General features: G+C 46.2%; 1 protein-coding gene across 6 annotated transcripts in view; it reads right to left on the reverse strand.

Moving 5' to 3' along the window:
• Positions 1-9,232: 9,232 nt before the first annotated feature.
• Positions 9,233-22,902, reverse strand: part of ZFR (zinc finger RNA binding protein) — a 51,445-nt gene continuing 37,775 nt past the window's right edge. For 5 of the 6 annotated variants that reach the window (XM_073681429.1, XM_073681425.1, XM_073681415.1 and 2 more), the window contains exons 17-21: positions 22,052-22,149; positions 21,075-21,170; positions 12,798-12,909; positions 12,572-12,669; positions 9,233-11,852 (exon numbers count right to left, since the gene is read on the reverse strand). In XM_073681429.1, coding sequence (XP_073537530.1) covers positions 11,673-11,852; positions 12,572-12,669; positions 12,798-12,909; positions 21,075-21,170; positions 22,052-22,149 — 584 coding nt within the window. In that variant the 3' untranslated portion in view covers positions 9,233-11,672. Of the gene's footprint in view, positions 11,853-12,571; positions 12,670-12,797; positions 12,910-21,074; positions 21,171-22,051; positions 22,150-22,902 lie in introns of those variants that run through there. The other variant, XM_073681434.1, reaches the window with a different exon arrangement.

A 22,902-nucleotide genomic window follows, 5' to 3' on the forward strand; every position in this document is an offset into this window, starting at 1 on the left:
CAGGTGACCAGTGCAGGATGCTAGGGCGCCGCTCCAAGGTGGGTGTGGCGTATAACATCACTGGTGCAGGATGCTAGGGCGCCGCTCCAAGGTGGGTCCGGCGTATAACATCACTGGTGCAGGATGCTAGGGCGCCGCTCTAAGGTGGGTCCGGCGTATAACATCACTGGTGCAGGATGCTACGGCGCCGCTCCAAGGTGGGTCCGGCCTATAACATCACCGGTTCACGATGCTAGGGCGCCGTTTCAAGGTTGGTCTGGCGTATAACATCACGGGTGCTGGATGCCAGGGCACCTTTCCAAGGTGGGTCCGGCCTATAACATCACCGGTGCAGGATGCTAGGGCGCCGTTCCAAGGTGAGTCTGGCCTATAACATCACCGGTGCACGATGCTAGGGCACCTTTCCAAGGTGGGTACAGCTTATAACATCACCGGTGCACGATGCTAGGGCACCTTTCCAAGGTGGGTCCGGCCTATAACATCACCGGTGCAAGATGCTAGGGCGCCACTCCAAGGTGGGTCTGGCGTATAACATCACCGGTGCAAGATGCTAGGGCGCCACTCCAAGGTGGGTCTGGCGTATAACATGACTGGTGCAGGATGCTAGGGCGCCGCTTCAAGGTGGGTCCAGCCTATAACATCACCGGTGCACGATGCTAGGGCGCCGTTCCAAGGTGGGTCCGGCGTATAACATCACGGGTGCAGGATGCTAGGGCGCCACTCCAAGGTGGGTCTGGCGTATAACATCACCAGTGCAGGATGCTAGGGCGCCACTTCAAGGTGGGTCCGGCCTATAACATCACCGGTGCACGATGCTAGGGCGCCGTTCCAAGGTGGGTCCGGCGTATACCATCATGGGTGCAGGATGCTAGGGCGCCGTTCCAAGGTGGGTCCAGCGTATAACATCACCGGTGCAGGATGCTAGGGCGCCACTCCAAGGTGTATAAGATGCATGTGCAGTGGAGAAAATAAGTATTTGATGCACTGCTGATTTTGCAATTTATCCAACCTACAAAGAATGGAGAGGTTTGAAATTTTTATCGTAGGTACAATTCATCTATGAGAGATTTTTACATACAGTTAGGTCCATATATATTTGGACAGAGACAACATTTTTCTAATTTTGGTTCTAGACATTACCACAATGAATTTTAAACAAAACAATTCAGATGCAGTTGAAGTTCCACATTAAAATTGGATGAAGGGTTTAGGAGTTTCAGCTCCTTAACATGTGCCACCCTGTTTTTAAAGGGACTTTGGCCGATTCCTCCATACAGATCTTCTCCAGATCTTTCAGGTTTCAGGGCTGTCGCTGGGCAACATTGAGTTTCAGTTCCCTTCAAAGATTTTTTGTTGGGTTCAGGTTTGGAGACTTGGTAGGCCACTCCAGGACCTTGAAAAACTTCTTACGGAGCCATTCCTTAGGTGCCCTGGCTGTGTGTTTCAGGTCATTGTTATGCTAGAACCCATCTTCAATGCTCTTACTGAGGGAAGGAGGTTGTTGGCCAAAATCTTGTAATACATGACCTCATCCATCCTCCTTTCAATACTGTGTAATCGTCCTATCCCCTTTGAAGAAAAGCACCCCCAAAGTATGATGTTTCCCCCACCATGATTCACGGTTGGGAAGACGGCGAGTTGGTACCAAAAGTTCTATTTTGGTCTCATCTGACCACATGACCTTCTCCCATGCCTCCTCTGGATCATCCATATGGTCATTGGTGAACTTCAAACGGGCCTGGACATGTTCTGGCATGAGCAGGGGAACCTTACGTGCTCTGCAGGATTTTAATTCACCATGGCGTAGTGTGTTACTAACGGTAATGGTCCCAGCTCTCTTCAGGTCATTGACCAGGTCCTCCCGTGTAGTTCTGGGCTGATTCCTGACCTCTCTCAGAATCATCCTTACCCCACGAGGTGAGATCTTGCATGGAGCCCCAGACCGAGGAAGATTGACAGTCATCTTTTGCTTCTTCCATTTTCTAATAATTGTGCCAACAGTTGTTACCTTCTCACCAAGCTGCTTGCCTATTGTCCTGTAGCCCATCCCAGCCTTGTGCAGGTCTACAATTTTGTCCCTGGTGTCCTTAGACAGCCCTTTGGTCTTGACCATGGTGAAGAGGTTGGAGTGTGATTGATTGAGTGTGTGAACAGGTGTCTTTTATACAGGTAACGAGTTCAAACAGGTGCAATTAATACAGGTAATGAGTGCAGAGTAGGAGGGCTTCTTCAAGAAAAACTACCAGATCTCTGAGGACAGAATTCTTGCTGATTGGTAGGTGATAAAATATGTATTTCATGCAATAAAATGCAATTTAACTATGTAAAATTCATACAATGTGATTTTCTGGATTTTATTTTCAGGTTCTGTCTCTCACAGGTGAAGTGACCTACGATACAAATTACAGACCTCTCCATTCTTTGTAGGTGGGAAAACTTGCAAAATCGGCAGTGTATCAAATACTTATTTTCCCCACTGTATTACCGCATCGCATGGTTAGATGCTGCTGGTGACTGGTAACGTATATGACTTTGGCCAAGTGACCAAATAAATCCCTTTATGACCAGGATATTTTCTGTTTTTGTGCTTTATTTTTTTTTCCTTACTCCTATTCTTTATAACCTTTTTAATTTGTCCATCCACATAGCCATATGAGGGCTTCATTTTCATGGAAAACGTTGTATAATTGATGGACATCATTCACTTTACCATATAATATACAGAAAAACGGGGGAAAAATTCTAAGACGGGGTCGTGTACCCGCCATAGAACAGGTTTGTATTGTGCAGAACTGGAAAATCCTTCTTTGTTACTCATAGCAACCAATCAGAACTTTGCTTTCATTTTTGAAGAGCAGAATAAGAGATTAAAGCTGCGCTGTGATTGGTTGCTATTCCTCATGGCAATACACTGGGGCTTTGGCCTTATTATTTGGATCCGCTGCCATACAGGCTCCGGGTATTGGGCGTTACTCTTATTTTGGGGGTCTCCTAAATATTCTGGAGGGGTAGATATGTTTAGTTTAATGAATGCTTGGTCTGAATGCCTTGTGTAAGATTTGTAATCCTTAGTTTTGATGGCAGGAACTGTCCGGGGATGAGAACATCCTGTTGTGGGATCGCTGACAATCTGTCCATCTGCTGCAATGCATGCAGGGATATAAATGGTGGCAGCGTCCGGTGCGAGGGCGTGTGAGAGGTTTCATGATTATAATTAGACGCTCCGCGGGGATAATGCGCTGCTTTACATGAATATACAGGGGTGACAGGCGACATATGAAATATGTAAGATATTTACAATAACCACAGTCCTGGGTGATTATCATAGACGGCCGAGGTGGGGGAGAACCAGTAAGAGGGTCACCAGTATGGACATCCCCACCCTGGATGGACCCCCATAGTCTGACCCCCAAGGGACACTTCACTAAACGTTTTGGGAGATGTTTTGACCTTTTTCGCTTTGTCAGTGGTGAAGCCGGCACCCCCAGGATAACAGCTCTGTAATACATAGTGGCCATCCAGATCAACTGCTACCATTGTAATGAATGGACTGTCTGTACAGGGACCCCCTCTATGCCATATGTGAGAATGAACACATTGCTGGAATCATCCCACCATTAGACCACCAGGGAAACATGCATTAAGCCTCTGCCGCTCTAGGCCACCGAAGATACAACCATAAGACCAGGGGTGGATTAAGAGTAGCAAGGGCCCCGGGCAGTTTAGAAGGCGCGGCACCCCCCACACACACACCTGATGTATCACATGTCACATGATCCCCTGTGATAGATCATGTGATAGTTCACGTGAAATTAATTTGGCACAATATTAATTATAATAATTTTTTTTAGGCTGTGTGCCCACTATGCGTTTTTTAAGCATTTCCGCAGTGGCAATTCCGCTGAAGAAACGCTTAAACGCATGGTAGAAGGTCTGCCATGTTCCCCAATGATAATCCGCATGTGCTGTGTACATGCTGCAGAAATTTCCGCTGCGGATTATCATTGCGGAAAAATCCACAGCGCTACCATTTATTTTGCAGAAGCGCAGCGCTTTCGCCGCCATTGACTTGCATTGGAACGCATGTCATAAGCATCACTACATCTGTACATGCAGAATCCATGCGTTTCAATGTGCAGATGGTACCGGGGTCTGGAGAAGAGGAGACTCTCCTCCGGACCCGGGTACCATAGAACCTGTAAAAAAAAGAATAAAATAAAAAATAAATATTATATTTACCTTCTGATGGCCCCCGGTCTCCTTGTCTTCCCTTGCCGGCAGCTCGCAGTAGACTAAAGGACCTTACATGAAGTCATTTAGTCATGTGACGGGTCACGCGACCGCTGACGTCGGCAGGCCATCAGAAGGTAAGTATATATTTTTTATTTTTTACCATTCTTTACGGTCACACTATATAAATCCATGCCGGTTGCATGGATTTATATAGTGTGACCAAGTTGTCAAGCACTTTACAAGTGATGCTAAAAATCACTTGGAAAAACGCTTGACAACCCGCATGCAGAAATGCATGTGAAGAACGCTTCATATCCAGTTGTCCCTGGCAGGAAAAATGCATGTACAATCCACATGCATTTTTTTCTGCCAGGGAGATGCAGAAACGCTCAAAAAAAATCTGGAGCATTTCTGCATCATGGGCACATAGCCTTACATTAATTGTATGGCTTAATATTGAGCACACGTAGCCATCTATACACAGCAGGAGGCTGCACGGTGCCATCTATACACAGCAGAAGGCCGCACATAGCCATCTATACACAGCAGGAGGCCGCACGGTGCCATCTATACACAGCGGGAGGCCGCACGGTGCCATCTATACACAGCGGGAGGCCGCACGTAGCCATCTGTACACAGCGGGAGGCCGCACGTAGCCATCTGTACACAGCGGGAGGCCGCACGTAGCCATCTGTACACAGCGGGAGGCCGCACGTAGCCATCTATACACAGCGGGAGGCTGCACGGAGCCATCTATACACAGCAGGAGGCTGCACTGTGCCATCTATACACAGCGGGAGGCTGCACGTAGCCATCTATACACAGCAGGAGGCCGCACGTAGCCATCTATACACAGCAGGAGGCCGCACGTAGCCATCTGTACACAGCAGGAGGCCGCACGGCGCCCCCCCCAGAGATAGCGGGAGGCCGCACGCAGTCACGCACACACACAAACATATACAGACATATACATACACGCATAAACACATTTGAAACACAAAAATACATATAAACAGACATCACACAATGATATCTGCCGGCACACACACCATCCCCCGGCTCGGCTCCAGTCCTCCAGCTCCTCTTCGGTGCAGCAGTGCAGGGCGGGCGCGCACTGCGTGACGTCACACTAGCAGACACTGCCGCACACAGGGCCGTGTCTCCTAGCTGTGACGCGGCCGGGCCAGCACACAGGGAAGTTAACAGGTGCAGTGCTGGCCCGGCCGAAGAAGTAGAGGCCGTGCGCCGCTGCTGGGGGAGCGGTCCGGGGGGCCCCCCGCCTCTGACTGCCAGCATGTGCTGCGGCGCTGCACATATTGTAATGAGGGCAATCTGGCCATGGACTCCCCGGGGCCCCGGGCGGTAGCCCAGATTGCCCTCATTATAATCTGCCTATGCATAAGACCCCTAACACTACTTCAGACCACCTAACCCTAAGGCCCCTACATTACCCCAGACCACCAGGTAAATAACCCTAAGGCCCTTACACTACCCCAGACCACCAAAGATATAACCCTAAGGCCCCTACACTACCCCAGACCACCAGAGAAATAACAATTAGACCCCTACACTACCCAGACCACCAGAGAAATAACAATTAGGCCCCTACACTACCCCAGACCACCAGAGAAATAACAATTAGAGCCCTACACTACCCCAGACCACCAAGGATATAATCCTTAGGCCCTTACACTACCTCAGACCACCAGAGAAATAACCATAAGGCCCTTACACTACCTCAGACCACCAGAGAAATAACCATAACGCCCCTACACTACCCCAAACCACAAGATAAATAACCATAAGACCCCTACATTACCCCAGACCACCAGAGAAATAATAAAGTCCCTACACTACCCAAGATCACCAGAGAAATAACCATAAGGCTATGTTCACACACATGCTTTTTTCTGCGGCAAATCTGCTGCTAACTTTTCTCTGGCAAGAAAACAGGTTTTGATGCATTGTTTGGACCAACCATTACTTCCTATTGGTGAAAAAACGCTGTAAATACGCAGCAAAAACACTGAAAGAAGTGACATGCTCTATTTTCCAAAAACACAACCAAGTCACAAAATACACAGCAAAAAAAAACATGTTACCTCTACACTACCCCAGAGAAATAACCATAAGGCCCCTACACTACCCCAGACCACCAGAGAAATGTCCATAAATACTTTCTTCTTCCTAAGCCAGCGGGGACCCTTCATGAAGCCTCTACTGCTCTTGCCCCCAGATTTATATCCATAAGGCTCTTGCCCCCCCCAGCACCAGAGAAACAGCTGTAAATACTTTTATTTTCAAAGGTTATACGATGCTGCCGCCCTGTGGACATTAAAGGAATAGCTCAATGTGTTGCAAACTTGCTTCACTTTTGCATTTTTCATGCACAGCAGCAATAAAAAAAAAGTGCTTGCAATAGTATAATTACCTTGAAACGACAATCCATCAAGGATGCAGAATTATGATTTAATAAATGATTGTGGACAGGAAGGCTTAGAAAATCCTCATTTGTAAAGTCTGGGATTACTTTGTTTTTTTTTCTTCACGTGAAAGTGTGTTTTTTTCCAGTGTGCTGGACCTATTTTTGTTGTGTGTCTGTATTTTCAATCCTTGTTGCATCGTTTTTTCTCCTATTAAGGAAAAAAAGATATCTTAGCTTGTCCCACCTCGTTTTGACGAGCGTATAGTTGGTCCGTGTGGCTCGTACAGAAAGTACTCAGACCCATCATAGCCAGTGCACGTGGCCAATTTTCCATGTGGATCAATGGTCTGCACTGAAAAAATCTCAGCCTGCACTACTTATCAATTTTACGGACCAGGATTATGGCTGCAAAGAAAGACAGCACAATGTGGACGGGCACACGGTGCAGCACAAGGAGCCAGCCACATGCACAATTTGCGGTTGCAACTGGCCGGATTTTCAATACCGCAGTATGAACCCGACCTATTTTAGTGGGGATGACATTAGTATTTGGGAAAGTTTGAGAAGTATTAGACAATGTAGTAGAAATGCTAGAGAGTCCGTCTGGACTTGCAGAAAACAAATACTGTAACAAAAAATCTTATCTAAGGACTGTGGAGAATTGCTGCATGGTAAGTAACCCGCGGTGCAGATATCAAAACTGCACTAAGGGGCCCCATACATAGATGTAGATAGCCGTTAACTAACTGCGTCCCCTGACTCCTCCAAACTCCAGAGTGCTCACTCGGCTCGGCATTCCTGTGTTCTCCATGAGAGCCGCTGTCGATCTCCTCTGGCGGATTATTTATTTTGCCAAGAACAAAAGGATCTACATTCCAAAATCAGACACATCTTCTAAAGTTATTTCAGCTTTACTTGTATGGTGATGCATGTCTTATTGTATTAACTGTTATACATCTTATTCCATGTATGATTCTATTATGTATTTAAACAGCTAAATTTGCTAAACCCTTCTAAGCCCAATGGAAGGGCAATCCTTCAGTCATGGTTCCCTAGAGGTTTCCTCCACATGGGGTATTTCCTTTCCTGAGCACCCTTAGGATGATTCTCCGTGAGTCGGAATTCATCGAAAGGATCCTTATCTCTCCGACATTATGTGTAGGGGGCCCCCATACACATTAGCCCAGCTCACTATCGTCTAAGCTTTAAGGGGCCCCCATGACTGTGTAGCTGTAGAACTGGCGGACACCTGTGAATTCTGGCGTTTTACTATATTTGTGGTCATTGCTCTGCATTGTTATCTTCTTGTGATTATTTTTTTTGCAATGTGTCCGGAAAGGATCAGTGAATCCTCAAAATTGTATACATGTGGATGGGTTTCGTGTTTTAACCACCTTGTTTTCCTCTCCACTTCTTCCATATGACAGCTTGTTTTCCTTTTATGATGAGTTGTAGTTTCGAGCAACACTGTTAATTTTACCATGTAATATACTGGAACATGAGAAAGAAAATCCAAGAGCTGTGACATCCCCCCCATAATTGCACTATTGTTTCATGGTGTTCATTATAGGAGATTCTTCACGTCTGCACGATTACGGCAATACCAAACTTTCATAATTTGCTTTGTAAAATTATTTACTGATTTAAAATAATTCTGAACTTTGTAAGAAAACAAATTTGGTTTGTGATCGCCCTTTTCTTAGAGACAAACTTTTTATGGCGGGATCGCTCTTTTGCATGGTGAGCAGTAGTTAAAATTGAAAAAATTTGGGGGGCACATATCACATTTTATTCACTTTGTATTTTTATTTTTTTGGAGAACTACACAGCCATAAAAATTATAATTGACGGCCATATTGTTTCTCTAGGAGGTTCCTGTCGGACAATATGACCCGAGTAGAAATTAGGGACAAAATTGGGGTTTATTTGCATCTTACCAGCAGAGGGAGGAGTGAGGGCCCTGCCAGACCCCCTCATAACATCTCATCTACTGAATATCACTGCCAGACCCCAGGAGAAGCAACGAGTATTGCAGACCTGTCCAGATTTCCTGCTGCATTCTCCTCCGCCAGAAGCTCTCACGGATCCATAAGACGTATCTGTATTTTATACTGTTTTGCGAGACTGGATCACTGTTAATCTGATGGTAGGATCTAGGTGGTTACATAGCAGTGACTGGAGCGCACTCTGGTAGCTGCTGTTGGCTGTACAGCACAGCTGGCACCTGCCTTATGAGGAGCTCCTGAGCCCACCCCATACACCCACCATAATAAGTTGCATTATGGAGGGTGACAATGGCAGCAGATGTTGGTTCAGTCTGAAGGTTCATCTGCTATACAGCAGACTGTCTGCATGTTACAGGGGTTGTACAGGATTATAGATACAGAGACTTTTTTTTTTATTTAACCAGAGGTTACATCTAGTATTGCAGCCCAGCCTAACTAAAGTGACTAGTGTGGAGGTGCAATACCACACACGACCTGTAGACAAGTGTGGCGCTGCTTCGGGGAGGAGTCAGCCTTTTTCCCCCCATCTTTCTCAGAAAAATAAATAATCACATGTGCACACAAGACGTAAACTCAACATCGTCAACTTCCAATTTTATTTCACTGCAGTGCTGACAACAAATGATTTTATTGGCAGAGTTCACATAAGCAGGAAGCCCCCCGCAATACATCACCCAAGAGCGGGGGCCGGACCTTTATTCAGAGGATGGAAGCCCCCCCGCAGTACATCACCCAAGAGCGGGGGCCGGACCTTTATTCAGAGGATGGAAGCCCCCCGCAATACATCACCCAAGAGCGGGGGCCGGACCTTTATTCAGAGGATGGAAGCCCCCCGCAATACATCATACAAGAGCGGGGGCTGGACCTGACCAGACCCTTCTTCAGAGGATAGAAGCCCCCCACAGTACATCACCCAGGAGCGGGGGGAAACGGACCTGACCAGACCCTTCTTCAGAGGATAGAAGCCCCGGGAATATTCTACGGGTGACAGTCAGGCGACTGGTGGTACCTGGATCAATCTTTGCACTAGAAACTCCCCCCTCAGATCATCGAGCTGTTGAAAAACTACAACTCCCTCCCATATGCTGACAGACTTGGGCTACCAAGGCATGCTGGGAGCTGTAGTTCTGCAGCAGTTGAAGAACCACAGGTTGAAGACCACCACTGAAGGGTAAATGCCCACTGAGTCACAAATGCTGAGGATTCAGGTGCGGACTTTCTGCACAATTTACAGTTTGGATTGAAAACGGGTGAAATGTCTGCAAAGTTCGTGAGGAAGCTGAGGCTCCATCAGCGAGCTCTCTCTGACAGGAGAGTTTACGGCTCTTATCTCCCATTCTCTGAGCCTTCATCCACTGACTTATGACCACATGAAAGTTGAGCTGAACTTTGTGATCAAAAACCAACAGGAGCGAAGAGAAGGCTGCATTCACATGTAAGTAATATATAAAGCGACGGCCGCGTCCAACGACCCAAACTAAAGCCCCAGTGAGGACTATAAGGCGGCTGGCCTCGGGTCAGGAGAGCTATGGACAGTCTGTATACAAAATAAGGGCTCTTTAAGAAATCCGTGATTATCGGTCCGATCTCAGATCACAATGGACGGACTGGCCGCACATCTCCCAAAGTGAGCTATGAAGCGATCGCGCTCGGGTCGGGAGACTTGTCCAGTCCGTGCATTGCGATCTGAGATCGGACTGATGATCACAGACTTCTGAAAGTGCTTCAAGACTTGTACACTTTCCCCATCAAAATGAGCTCACTGATCGATTCTCAGTTAGATCACTCAGCAATATAGTATCACATTAAAGCTTTAATTGGCAAATAGTACAAATATTTAAAGGGGGTTTTATACTATTAGACAACCAACAGCGCCACCCCTGTCTGAGGGTTTTATGTGCTACTTGGTAAAACTACTGACCACAAACCTGTCCGCAGGATGCATGTAGTATTTGGGGATTGTTTCTGGAGGTATTACCCACCTGCGTCGCCTTAAGCCCGCCTAATATCTGCCCCCCAACTAGGAACCCCCTCCTCTAAATCACGGCCCTTCAACCTGTGGCTTTCTTTACAGCTGCTGTGAAACTACAACTCCCAGTACACCCAGCATGCTGAGAGTTTTAATATCACAGCCACAGCTTGCAGACCTCTGCATTTTCTTGTCCTAGTTCGTGTCAGGTTTTGTTATAAATCAAAATGAGAATAGTTTGCAAACGGATTTAATGTCATAAAAGCAAACATAAAATAAAATAAAAAAAATGATAATCATGCAACGCGGCAGAGTCCGATGCTGGGGAGAAAGGAAAAATAAAAGAAGAGCAGTATGGTTATAGATTAGCACAACAAAAAGGCAAAAAGAAAAAGCTGCCCTAGTTACAATTATATATATATTTAACCCATTGAGACAAATGCCACGAGATTTCCAGAGACTTTAACTTTCGAGCGCTGAAAATTGCAAGGGGGGGGGGGGGAAATAATTAAAATTAAAAATGCATTTTAGTCTTCACACAACACATCCATGTGGATCAATTTACAAGAACGAAGATGAAATTAGTGAGGGCTCATGCCATATCTAACTCATGTAACTTACACCTAAGGGAGGCTCTCCCCTGCCTAATTCACACGATGCAACACAAAACACGGCCGGAAATTAAATACAACTACTGCCTATGAGGAGACGTCACCCAACGCTGAGTGCGGGATGGTGGAACTGGCCACGTGCCGGGGAGCGACGCGAGCACGCTGAGGAGCGATGCGAGCATGCCCCCGGCAGGCGGACAGCGGCACTATGGAGGCAGGGGAAAGGAACGCTTCCGTTTTAACGACTATACAAATATTTAACCTATTAACAAACTCCGGAGATGAAGCATCGGGGTCTGGAGCAGGGTTAGCACATGATGCGGCGGCCATCAGGACATGTAACCCTGCGGCAGATGGGGATGAAACATCTCTGTAAGTGGAAATGTGTTTCTCCTGGAGACGGACGCCCACCGGCCCCTCGCGCTCCTTTAGAAGTTATCGTAATCTTTTTTATCTTTCTTGCCCTCGGCCTCAAAGCTGTCCACTCCGTCACTGTCTCGTCTTCTCTTGCGGTTGCTGTGGATGTTGAAGCGCTGGTTTGTCTGCGACAGCGGATCCATGCCCAGCACCTTGTAGATTTGTCGGAAGGCGAGTAGCCTGAGGGCAAACTGCGGGGCGACAAGAAATGCAGCACTTACTACACAGCAGGACAAGACAGAAGAAAATGAATCACCGGGGGAGCGGGCTGGAGGTTTTAAAAGCAGAAGGCGACTCTAAACACCTCGGCCGGAAGTAGTCAGAATAGCGCAGTTACTGTTTGGTGGCTATTTTGGGTACTACAGCTTTGCTCTTATTAAAGTGAATGGCAGAGGAGCTGCGGTATCTGGGAGAGGTCATTACAGAGCATACGGAGCTGTGGTGTAGACTCTATGTACATTCATACTTGCAATAGGCGAGTCCCGCGCACCACCCTGTAGTCCGCGCACCACCCTGTAGTCCGCGCACACAAGGTTGTAGAAATACAGAGAAATCCAGGAACCAAATGTCCTCTTTTTTGTAACTTTAATAGTACATTGTTTCAGCCATGCAGGGACTTAAGCCATAAGCATATCAAGCATAGCTCTCCTTTTTTATGGCTTGATAAAGGCCGTGCACATACGAAACGTTGTGATTTTTCTGTAGTAATAAAGTTACCAAAATGGGGATGTCTGGTGCCCTGGATTTCTCTACATCCATGCAGCCTGGACAGAGAACAGCTGATCAGAGGAGCACCGGACCCCGTCAATCCAAATTTAATGACCTACGCACTGTAATATCTTAAAGGGCCGACTATATAAAGAGAACGTCAAATAAGCTGGTAACCCTCTGCCCCGTGAGGAAACGTTACCTGTGCACTGGAGGTGATGTCCTCCCTTTGCTGGTCCGTCATAGTAGCTAAAGTGTCATACGCTTCTTTTTCACAGGGGTCAAGTAAACCGGGCCCACCTGCCAAAAAGGGGCGAACGGGTTAAAATGCAGTTCTTTTTTAAAAAGCACACATGTATCAGAGATGGCGCTGATGTTCTGCATGTTCCAAAATGTCATTTATTTTGTGTTTCCTCTGAATTACCTACCCTTTAAAATCATGCCAGAGGAAATGCACTCAAAGACTCTCCTCAAAGCGTCCCCGGGGCTCTGGGGGCCTGACGAGCTGCTTATTGCCTTCTCCACCAGCAACTCCAGGGCCTGTAAGACAGATCACCACCGGTCAGAACTACCGGCCACCCCCGTCAGAAGAGAAACGCGGAGATTGGTCCTCAGTTGCTTGTAAAACTTTTTATTTTTAAGAAAGGCAAAAAACTGGTGTTTATTTTCATAGAGAAAAAGTTACTTTCCCGGGATTAACAAATAATGAAATAAATAAAATATTTCCCATCTTTCACGGCAGATGATGGCTGATTTAATCAGCCATCATGTGCCTTTAACAGCTGCGGATGGAGCGGTGCTGCGCCCGCGATTGTTAACCTGTTAAATGCCGCTGTCAATCTGACAGTAGTATTTACCATGCGCCAGCAGGGGATCGTGTCATACCATGTGCCCATCGGTGAGCCCGTGATGTGATTGGGGCGCCAATGGGCTGCCATGACAGCTGAAGACCCCCGTGCCTGTCATTACGATACTCATGTGAAAGCCAGTACTCATAGGAGATAGTGATTTTCTTTATACGCTGCGGTGCTGCAGCCCTGTTATGTGCAGCACAAGCGCTCAGATGATCACAGCTTCAAGTGCCCCTAAGGGGATTATTAAATACAGTAAAATGTGAGAAAAAATGTTAATATGTAAAAGTCTGATAAAAATATGAAATAAATTAATAGAAAGCGATAACATAAGAAAAAATTCTAAACGACAGAATTATTTTTTTTTTTGGGCCACTGCAACCTTGTAATAAAATGCAATAACGGGTGTTCAAAACACCGTATCTAAGCCAAAATGGTATCACTAAAAATGTCAGCTCAGGGAGCAAAAAATAAGCCCTCACACAGCCCTAGAATCCGAAAAATGAAAATGTTACGGGTCTCGGAAAATGGAGATAAAAGCTAATTTTATTTTTTTATTTTTTGCAAAATTTCCAAAATTTTTTTTCATTAAAAAAACCTATACATGTTTGGTATCTGCGTACTAGTAATGACCTAGAAAATCATATTGCCGGGTCAGTTTTATCATAGAGTGAATATAGCAAATAAAAAAAACACAATTGTGGAATTGCACTTCTTTTGCAATTTCACCACCCTTTGAATTTCTTCCCCGCTTTCCAGTATACTGTACGGTAAAATCAATGGTGTCAATCAAAAGTACAACTCTTCTTGGAGAAAAAAAAAGCCCTCCTATGGGTATATGGATGGAAAAATAAAAAATGTTCTGGCTCTTGGAAGAAGGGGAGAAGAGAAAAAAAAAAAAAAAAAGGAAAATGGCTGCAGCATGAAAGGGTTAAAATGTTTTTTTTTTTTTTTTTTTTAATACAAAGTTCCAAATCACTCGCGTAGACTTTGGCTGTGTTCACACATGCAGCAAAAACAGTTTTGGCAGGAAATAGACTGCATGAATATGTGCGTATTTGACGCGTTTCTTTCCATCAATCAGTATGGGTGAAAACGCTGATATAATTGACATGATGTGGATTTCAAAAACGCCCGGCAGCTCCAAAAAACAGGGAAAAAAACAAGTGCGCACAAGATTATCGGAAATCTCAGTCACTTGCTGGTAAAAACCCAACGTTTTTGGCACAGGAAAATAAAAAAGCACATCTGACATAGCCAGACTCCTATTTTAAGAGTAAGTTCACATGTTGCACATTTGGTTGGATTTTTTTCGGGATGATGTCTGTAGTTTATGTGCTGTAAATTGTGCACAACTGAGGGTATGTGCACACGATGCAGAAATGAAGCAGAAAATTTCTGCATCATTTCTGCATCTCCCTGGCAGAAAAAACGCATGCAGATTGTGCATGCGTTTTTCCTGCAGAATACATGCGGATCCACATGCAGATTCACATGCGTTTCCGCATGCAGATTGACAAGCGCTTTCCAGGCGATGTTAGCATCACCTGGAAAGTGCTTGATAACTAGGTCACACTATATAAATCCATGCAAACAGCATGGATTTATACAGTGTGAACCGAGAGAGTGTATATACTTACCTCTGATGGCCCGCGCTGTCCTGCTCAATCTGTTCTCCCTCGCCGGCAACTTTGAATTGAAAGACCTGCCGACGTCAGCGTCACGTGACCCGTCACATGACTCTGACGTCACCGCAGGTCCTACAACTCACTGCAAGTGCCGGGAACCAAGCAGGAGCGCTGCGCGGGCCGACAGAAGGTAAGAATACATTTATTTTTTATTTTATTCTTCTTTTACAGCTTTTTTAATGGTACCTGGGTGTGGATGAGACTCTCCTCTCCTCCACACCCGGGTACCATCCGCACATTAGAACGCACCAATTACGCAAGTACAAATGCTGTCTTGCGGAATTGGCGCGTTCTAATGCAAGTCAAAAATTTTCCGCAAAATTAATTGACATGCTGCGGATTTTTGACCGCAGCGTTAACGCTGCGGAAAAATCCGCATCATGGGCACAGCACATGCGGATTTCCATTGGGGAACATTGCTTCCCTTCTACCATGCGTTTTTCATGCGTTTCCGCGGCGTTTCCGCAACTGCAAAAACGCCGCGGAAACGCATGAAATACGCATCGTGTGAACACAGCCTTACATGTGGATTTGTGCAGTCTTCACCTTTTCCATTGCAAAGCATAAAATCCACACGCTGCAAATTAACAAAAAATAAAAAGTAAAATTGCATCGCAGGTCAACTTCCGAGCAGAAAATATCTGTAATGTGTAGAGGAGATTGGATGAAATCTCATCTACCATATTTTTTAACAAGAAAAACTCTTGTTAAAAAGTGTGTGTGTGACTAATAGTCCAGAGGCAGCTCCCTGTGGTGGAGAATGCGGACACCGTGTCCTCCCAGATCACAGAGAGCGGCCCTCTCCTCCTGCAAATGCTCAACTCCGGCAGCCTCCGTGGAGTCCAGAACAGGAACTGCAAGATGTGGTAATGTATACTGTGCGTGTCTATACGGGCATGTAGCAGAGCCGTGTGCGTGTCTATACGGGCATGTAGCAGAGCCGTGTGCGTGTCTATACGGGCATGTAGCAGAGCCGTGTGCGTGTCTATACGGGCATGTAGCAGAGCCGTGTGCGTGTCTATACGGGCATGTAGCAGAGAGCAGTGTGCGTGTCTATACGGGTATGTAGCAGAGAGCAGTGTGCGCGTCTATGGGCATGTAGCAGAGAGCAGTGTGCGTGTCTATACAGGCATGTAGCAGAGAGCAGTGTGCGTGTCTATATGGGCATGTAGCAGAGAGCAGTGTGCGCGTCTATGGGCATGTAGCAGAGAGCAGTGTGCGTGTCTATACGGGCATGTAGCAGAGAGCAGTGTGGGCGTCTATACGGGCATGTAGCAGAGAGCAGTGTGGGCGTCTATACGGGCATGTAGCAGAGAGCAGTGTGGGCGTCTATACGGGCATGTAGCAGAGAGCAGTGTGGGCGTCTATACGGGCATGTAGCAGAGAGCAGTGTGCGCGTCTATACGGGCATGTAGCAGAGAGCAGTGTGCGCGTCTATACGGGCATGTAGCAGAGAGCAGTGTGCGTGTCTATACGGGCATGTAGCAGAGAGCAGTGTGCGTGTCTATACGGGCATGTAGCAGAGAGCAGTGTGCGTGTCTATACGGGCATGTAGCAGAGAGCAGTGTGCGTGTCTATACGGTAGCAGAGAGCAGTGTGCGTGTCTATACGGGCATGTAGCAGAGAGCAGTGTGCGTGTCTATATGGGCATGTAGCAGAGAGCAGTGTGCGTGTCTATATGGGCATGTAGCAGAGAGCAGTGTGGGTGTCTATACGGGCATGTAGCAGAGCCGTGTGCGTGTCTATACGGGCATGTAGCAGAGAGCAGTGTGCGTGTCTATACGGGCATGTAGCAGAGAGCAGTGTGCGTGTCTATACGGGCATGTAGCAGAGAGCAGTGTGCGTGTCTATACGGGCATGTAGCAGAGAGCAGTGTGCGTGTCTATACGGGTATGTAGCAGAGAGCAGTGTGCACGTCTATACAGGCATGTAGCAGAGAGCAGTGTGCGTGTCTATATGGGCATGTAGCAGAGAGCAGTGTGCGCGTCTATGGGCATGTAGCAGAGAGCAGTGTGCGCGTCTATACGGGCATGTAGCAGAGAGCAGTGTGCGCGTCTATACGGGCATGTAGCAGAGAGCAGTGTGGGCGTCTATACGGGCATGTAGCAGAGAGCAGTGTGGGCGTCTATACGGGCATGTAGCAGAGAGCAGTGTGGGCGTCTATACGGGCATGTAGCAGAGAGCAGTGTGGGCGTCTATACGGGCATGTAGCAGAGAGCAGTGTGGGCGTCTATACGGGCATGTAGCAGAGAGCAGTGTGGGCGTCTATACGGGCATGTAGCAGAGAGCAGTGTGGGCGTCTATACGGGCATGTAGCAGAGAGCAGTGTGGGCGTCTATACGGGCATGTAGCAGAGAGCAGTGTGCGCGTCTATACGGGCATGTAGCAGAGAGCAGTGTGCGCGTCTATACGGGCATGTAGCAGAGAGCAGTGTGCGCGTCTATATGGGCATGTAGCAGAGAGCAGTGTGCGCGTCTATACGGGCATGTAGCAGAGAGCAGTGTGCGTGTCTATACGGGCATGTAGCAGAGAGCAGTGTGCGTGTCTATACGGGCATGTAGCAGAGAGCAGTGTGCGTGTCTATACGGGCATGTAGCAGAGAGCAGTGTGCGTGTCTATATGGGCATGTAGCAGAGAGCAGTGTGCGTGTCTATATGGGCATGTAGCAGAGAGCAGTGTGCGCGTCTATGGGCATGTAGCAGAGAGCAGTGTGCGCGTCTATACGGGCATGTAGCAGAGAGCAGTGTGCGCGTCTATACGGGCATGTAGCAGAGAGCAGTGTGGGCGTCTATACGGGCATGTAGCAGAGAGCAGTGTGCGTGTCTATATGGGCATGTAGCAGAGAGCAGTGTGCGTGTCTATACGGGCATGTAGCAGAGAGCAGTGTGCGTGTCTATATGGGCATGTAGCAGAGAGCAGTGTGCGTGTCTATATGGGCATGTAGCAGAGAGCAGTGTGGGTGTCTATATGGGCATGTAGCAGAGAGCTGTGTGCGTGTCTATACGGGCATGTAGCAGAGAGCAGTGTGCGTGTCTATACGGGCATGTAGCAGAGAGCTGTGTGCGTGTCTATACGGGCATGTAGCAGAGAGCTGTGTGCGTGTCTATACGGGCATGTAGCAGAGAGGAGTGTGCGTGTCTATACGGGCATGTAGCAGAGAGGAGTGTGCGTGTCTATACGGGCATGTAGCAGAGAGCTGTGTGCGTGTCTATACGGGCATGTAGCAGAGAGCAGTGTGCGTGTCTATATGGGCATGTAGCAGAGAGCAGTGTGCGTGTCTACAGTGGTGGCCAAAAGTATTGGCACCCCTGCAATTCTGTCAGATAATACTCCGTTTCTTCCTGAAAATGATTGCAATCACAAATTCTTTGGTATTATTGTCTTCATTTAATTTGCTTGCAAGGAAAAAACACAAAAGAGAATGAAGCAAAAATCAAATCATTGATCATTTCACACAAAACTCCAAAAATGGGCCAGACAAAAGTATTGGCACCCTCAGCCTAATACTTGGTTGCACAACCTTTAGCCAAAATAACTGCGAACAACCGCTGCCGGTAACGATCAATGAGTTTCTTACAATGCTCTGCTGGAATTGTAGACCATTCTTCGTTGGCAAACTGCTCCAGGTCCCTGATATTTGAAGGGTGCCTTCTCCAAACTGCCATTTTGAGATCTCTCCACAGGTGTTCTATGGGATTCAGGTCTGGACTCATTGCTGGCCACCTTAGAAGTCTCCAGTGCTTTCTCTCAAACCATTTTATAGTGCTTTTGGAAGTGTGTTTTGGGTCATTGTCCTGCTGGAAGACCCATGACCTCTGAGGGAGACCCAGCTTTCTCACAATGGGCCCTACATTATGCTGCAAAATTTGTTGGTAGTCTTCAGACTTCATAATGCCATGCACACGGTCAAGCAGTCCAGTGCCAGAGGCAGCAAAGCAACCCCAAAACATCAGGGGACCTCCGCCATGTTTGACTGTAGGGACCGTGTTCTTTTCTTTGAATGCCTCTTTTTTTTTTCCTGTACACTCTATGTTGATGCTTTTTCCCAAAAAGCTCTACTTATGTCTCATCTGACCAGAGAACATTCTTCCAAAACGTTTTAGGCTTTCTCAGGTAAGTTTTGGCAAACTCCAGCCTGGCTTTTTTATGTCTGGGGGTAAGAAGTGGGGTCTTCCTGGGTATCCTACCATACAGTCCCTTTTCATTCAGACGCCGACGGATAGTACGGGTTGACACTGTTGTACCCTCGGACTGCAGGGCAGCTTGAACTTGTTTGGATGTTAGTCGAGGTTCTTTATCCACCATCCGCACAATCTTGCGTTGAAATCTCTCGTCAATTTTTCTTTTCCGTCCACATCTAGGGAGGTTAGCCACAGTGCCATGGGCTTTACACTTCTTGATGACACTGAGCACGGAAGACACAGGAACATTCAGGTCTTTGGAGATGGACTTGTAGCCTTGAGATTGCTCATGCTTCCTCACAATTTGGTTTCTCAAGTCCTCAGACAGTTCTTTGGTCTTCTTTCTTTTCTCCATGCTCAATGTGGTCCACACAAGGACACACGACAGAGGTTGAGTCAACTTTAATCCATGTTAACTGGCTGCAAGTGTGATTTAGTTATTGCCAACACCTGTTAGGTGCCACAGGTAAGTTACAGGTGCTGTTAATTACACGAATTAGAGAAGCATCACATGATTTTTCAAACAGTGCCAATACTTTTGTCCACCCCCTTTTTTAGGTTTGGTGTGGAATTATATCCAATTTGGCTTTAGGACAATTCTTTTTGGTTTTTTTTCATTGAAGACAAATTAAATGAAGAGAATAATACCAAAGAATTTGTGATTACAATCATTTTCAGGAAGAAACTGAGTATTATCTGACAGTATTGCAGGGGTGCCAATACTTTTGGCCACCACTGTATATGGGCATGTAGCAGAGCCGAGTGTATGTTTATGTGGGCATGTAGCAGAGCCGAGTGTATGTTTATGTGGGCATGTAGCAGAGCCGAGTGCATGTTTATGTGGGCATGTAGCAGAGCCGAGTGCATGTTTATGTGGGCATGTAGCAGAGCAGAGTGTATCTTTATGTGGGCATGTAGCAGAGCAGAGTGTATGTTTATGTGGGCATGTAGTAGAGCAGAGTGTATGTTTATGTGGGCATGTAGTAGAGCAGAGTGCATGTTTATGTGGGCATGTAGCAGAGCAGAGTGCATGTTTATGTGGGCATGTAGCAGAGCCGAGTGCATGTTTATGTGGGCATGTAGCAGAGCAGAGTGTATGTTTATGTGGGCATGTAGCAGAGCAGAGTGTATGTTTATGTGGGCATGTAGCAGAGCCGAGTGCATGTTTATGTGGGCATGTAGCAGAGCCGAGTGCATGTTTATGTGGACATGTAGCAGAGCAGAGTGCATGTTTATGTGGGCATGTAGCAGAGCCGAGTGCATGTTTATGTGGGCATGTAGCAGAGCCGAGTGCATGTTTATGTGGGCATGTAGCAGAGCCGAGTGCATGTTTATGTGGGCATGTAGCAGAGCAGAGTGCATGTTTATGTGGGCATGTCGCAGAGCAGAGTGTATGTTTATGTGGGCATGTAGCAGAGCAGAGTGTATGTTTATGTGGGCATGTAGCAGAGCAGAGTGTATGTTTATGTGGGCATGTAGTAGAGCCGAGTGCATGTTTATGTGGGCATGTAGCAGAGCAGAGTGTATGTTTATGTGGGCATGTAGCAGAGCAGAGTGTATGTTTATGTGGGCATGTAGCAGAGGCGTTTATGTCTTTATAGGCATGTAGCAGAGCTGTGTATGTCTATGTGTATGTAGCAGAGCTGTGTTGTGTGTATAACCCTGCAGAGAGACACTAGCAGTATATTTATTACCTCTCTATTCTAACCTAGTACATTAAAATTAGTGATAACGAACCCTCCACTTTACACCACTAAGGTAAGTTTTAATTAATAGGAAAAAGTTTTTTTTTTTTTTTTTTTCTCATTTTCTGCTGCCTGAACCTGGGGGGCATCTTATGGTCTGAAAAATATGGTACTTACCCGGTATTGTGTGACGCTGCGGATCAAATGTTAAAATTCACTACAAATAGACTCCTTTAGTTGTAGAGGATTTTAGATCTACGATCTCATGATACAATTGGGCAATCAGAACAGGATACGTACCCAGCTGGGAAAATCGGACCACGTGGGCACGCGCTGGCACAAGTCCCGCAGGATACGGATGATAATGACACAGGACTGCAGTCCGTTCGCTCTAGCCTTGTGTGCAACAACAAAAGCAAAATTACTTATATTCTCACTTTAGTTAAAAAAAAAAATAAAAAATACCATCGCACTTGGGAGCCCAAATCATGAGCTGCCAATCTGGATGGCATTTTCGACATTATGTCTAAATAAAAAAACACTTTGTCATCTCCTGTACATTTCGCGTGTGAGCCTTGTAGACAATACAAAAAAGGGAATTTCATTAAAGTGAGAGAAAATAAAATATATAAAAAAATAAAAATAAAAAAAATAAATAAATGAAAAAAATTAAATAAATAAATAAAAACACAGGTAGGGACTGGAAGGCTGCCGGGAATCTGTTTGGTTCTTTGCTGTGATTTTGCCGGGAAGCAAAGTCACAATCCCAAACGGGTTCGCGGTACCTTTCACTTCCTACTCTGGAAACCGGAAGAACATTGTAAAAGCTAAACAGGAAGCAGCTAACACGTATGTAATTGGTTAAGCAAAGATACTATGCAGCCTTATGGAATATTACAGATTCACAGCACAGTTTATGATGGGTGGGACACACTAAATATAACGAGTCAGTCTGTGCATAATGACGACTCAATGACCAGAAAAAAAGAAATTAAATAAAATAAAAATGTAGGAAAAAAAAAAATATAAAAATAATAATAAAAATAATAATAAAAAAAAAATAAAGTAACAGGATGTGAGTTGAAAAACATTACAAAAATCATCCGTCCATGTTTTTCTGGTCATGTAAATTCTTATATATATATATTTTTTTATTTTCCACGGTACTTTACATAATCACGGACAAAGCGCGTGTGTTGACTATGCGACAGATTATAACATTGATGGTGCGATTCTCTCATAAGGCTACAAGAAGAAAGTAAAATGATGTTGCGAACCTGGAACCACTTAGCGTGGCGTAGAGCAGCCAGAGCGTCAAGGCATTTTTGCCTGTCCAAGACGTCCGGTGGGTCTTTCACCATAACCGAGGTGACATCTAAAAATGAATTGAATTGGCAGAAGTGCAGTGAGGGACGGGTGTTTGACCAGGTGAGCAAGACACATCCTTCCATATAGCTACAGTGTCACACAAGCCGTTCAGAGGAGAAACATCCGCGGGTGAGAGGAAGCCGAGGCGCGGTGGAACTACTAGTACCAATAGAGAGTGGGGACGCCTGAGGGCAGATTTCTCGTATGGGTCTGGGTGCAGAGTCCTTTTTTTTAGTCTACAGAGTACGGCTAAGGTTTTCCCAGGAAGGATGGTTGTTCACAATGCACTAGAACAGAGACCACAAGACAGGGAGGATGCAGAAATCCAGCACCATCGTTTCCCTCTGCACGGACCACCCATGTAGCCTGGATTTCTGCATCCCTTTAACATTGGTTTGATCAACCCCTTAAAGGCTCAAAAAAAAATGGTGAACTCCAAACTTTTTTTTTTTCCCCCATAAAAAAATAAAAATAAATGATATCCTCCAAAAAATAATAGAATGATCTGCAAATTCTGTATAGACATCAGATGACTGGAAGCTTTGGGGAGACTTCCTGTGTTTGGACAACTGTGGGAAACCTCAGAGGGACCTTATTTAGGGACTGATCACGATACTCTTCCCTTACGAGAGACAAAGACGCTCTGACATGCTTATGAGAAAGCCATCTTATGTCTATGGTCAGCGTTATACTCCCAGGGTTGTCTATCATCGTTCTTCAGGAGCGCACTGCTCCCCCTTGCCTCCAGCCTTTTGCTTGC

This window comes from Phyllobates terribilis, unplaced genomic scaffold (genome assembly GCF_046119375.1).
Source record: "Phyllobates terribilis strain yellow unplaced genomic scaffold, ASM4611937v1 Scaffold_1__5_contigs__length_1240528914, whole genome shotgun sequence".
NCBI classification, from domain to species: Eukaryota; Metazoa; Chordata; class Amphibia; order Anura; family Dendrobatidae; genus Phyllobates; species Phyllobates terribilis.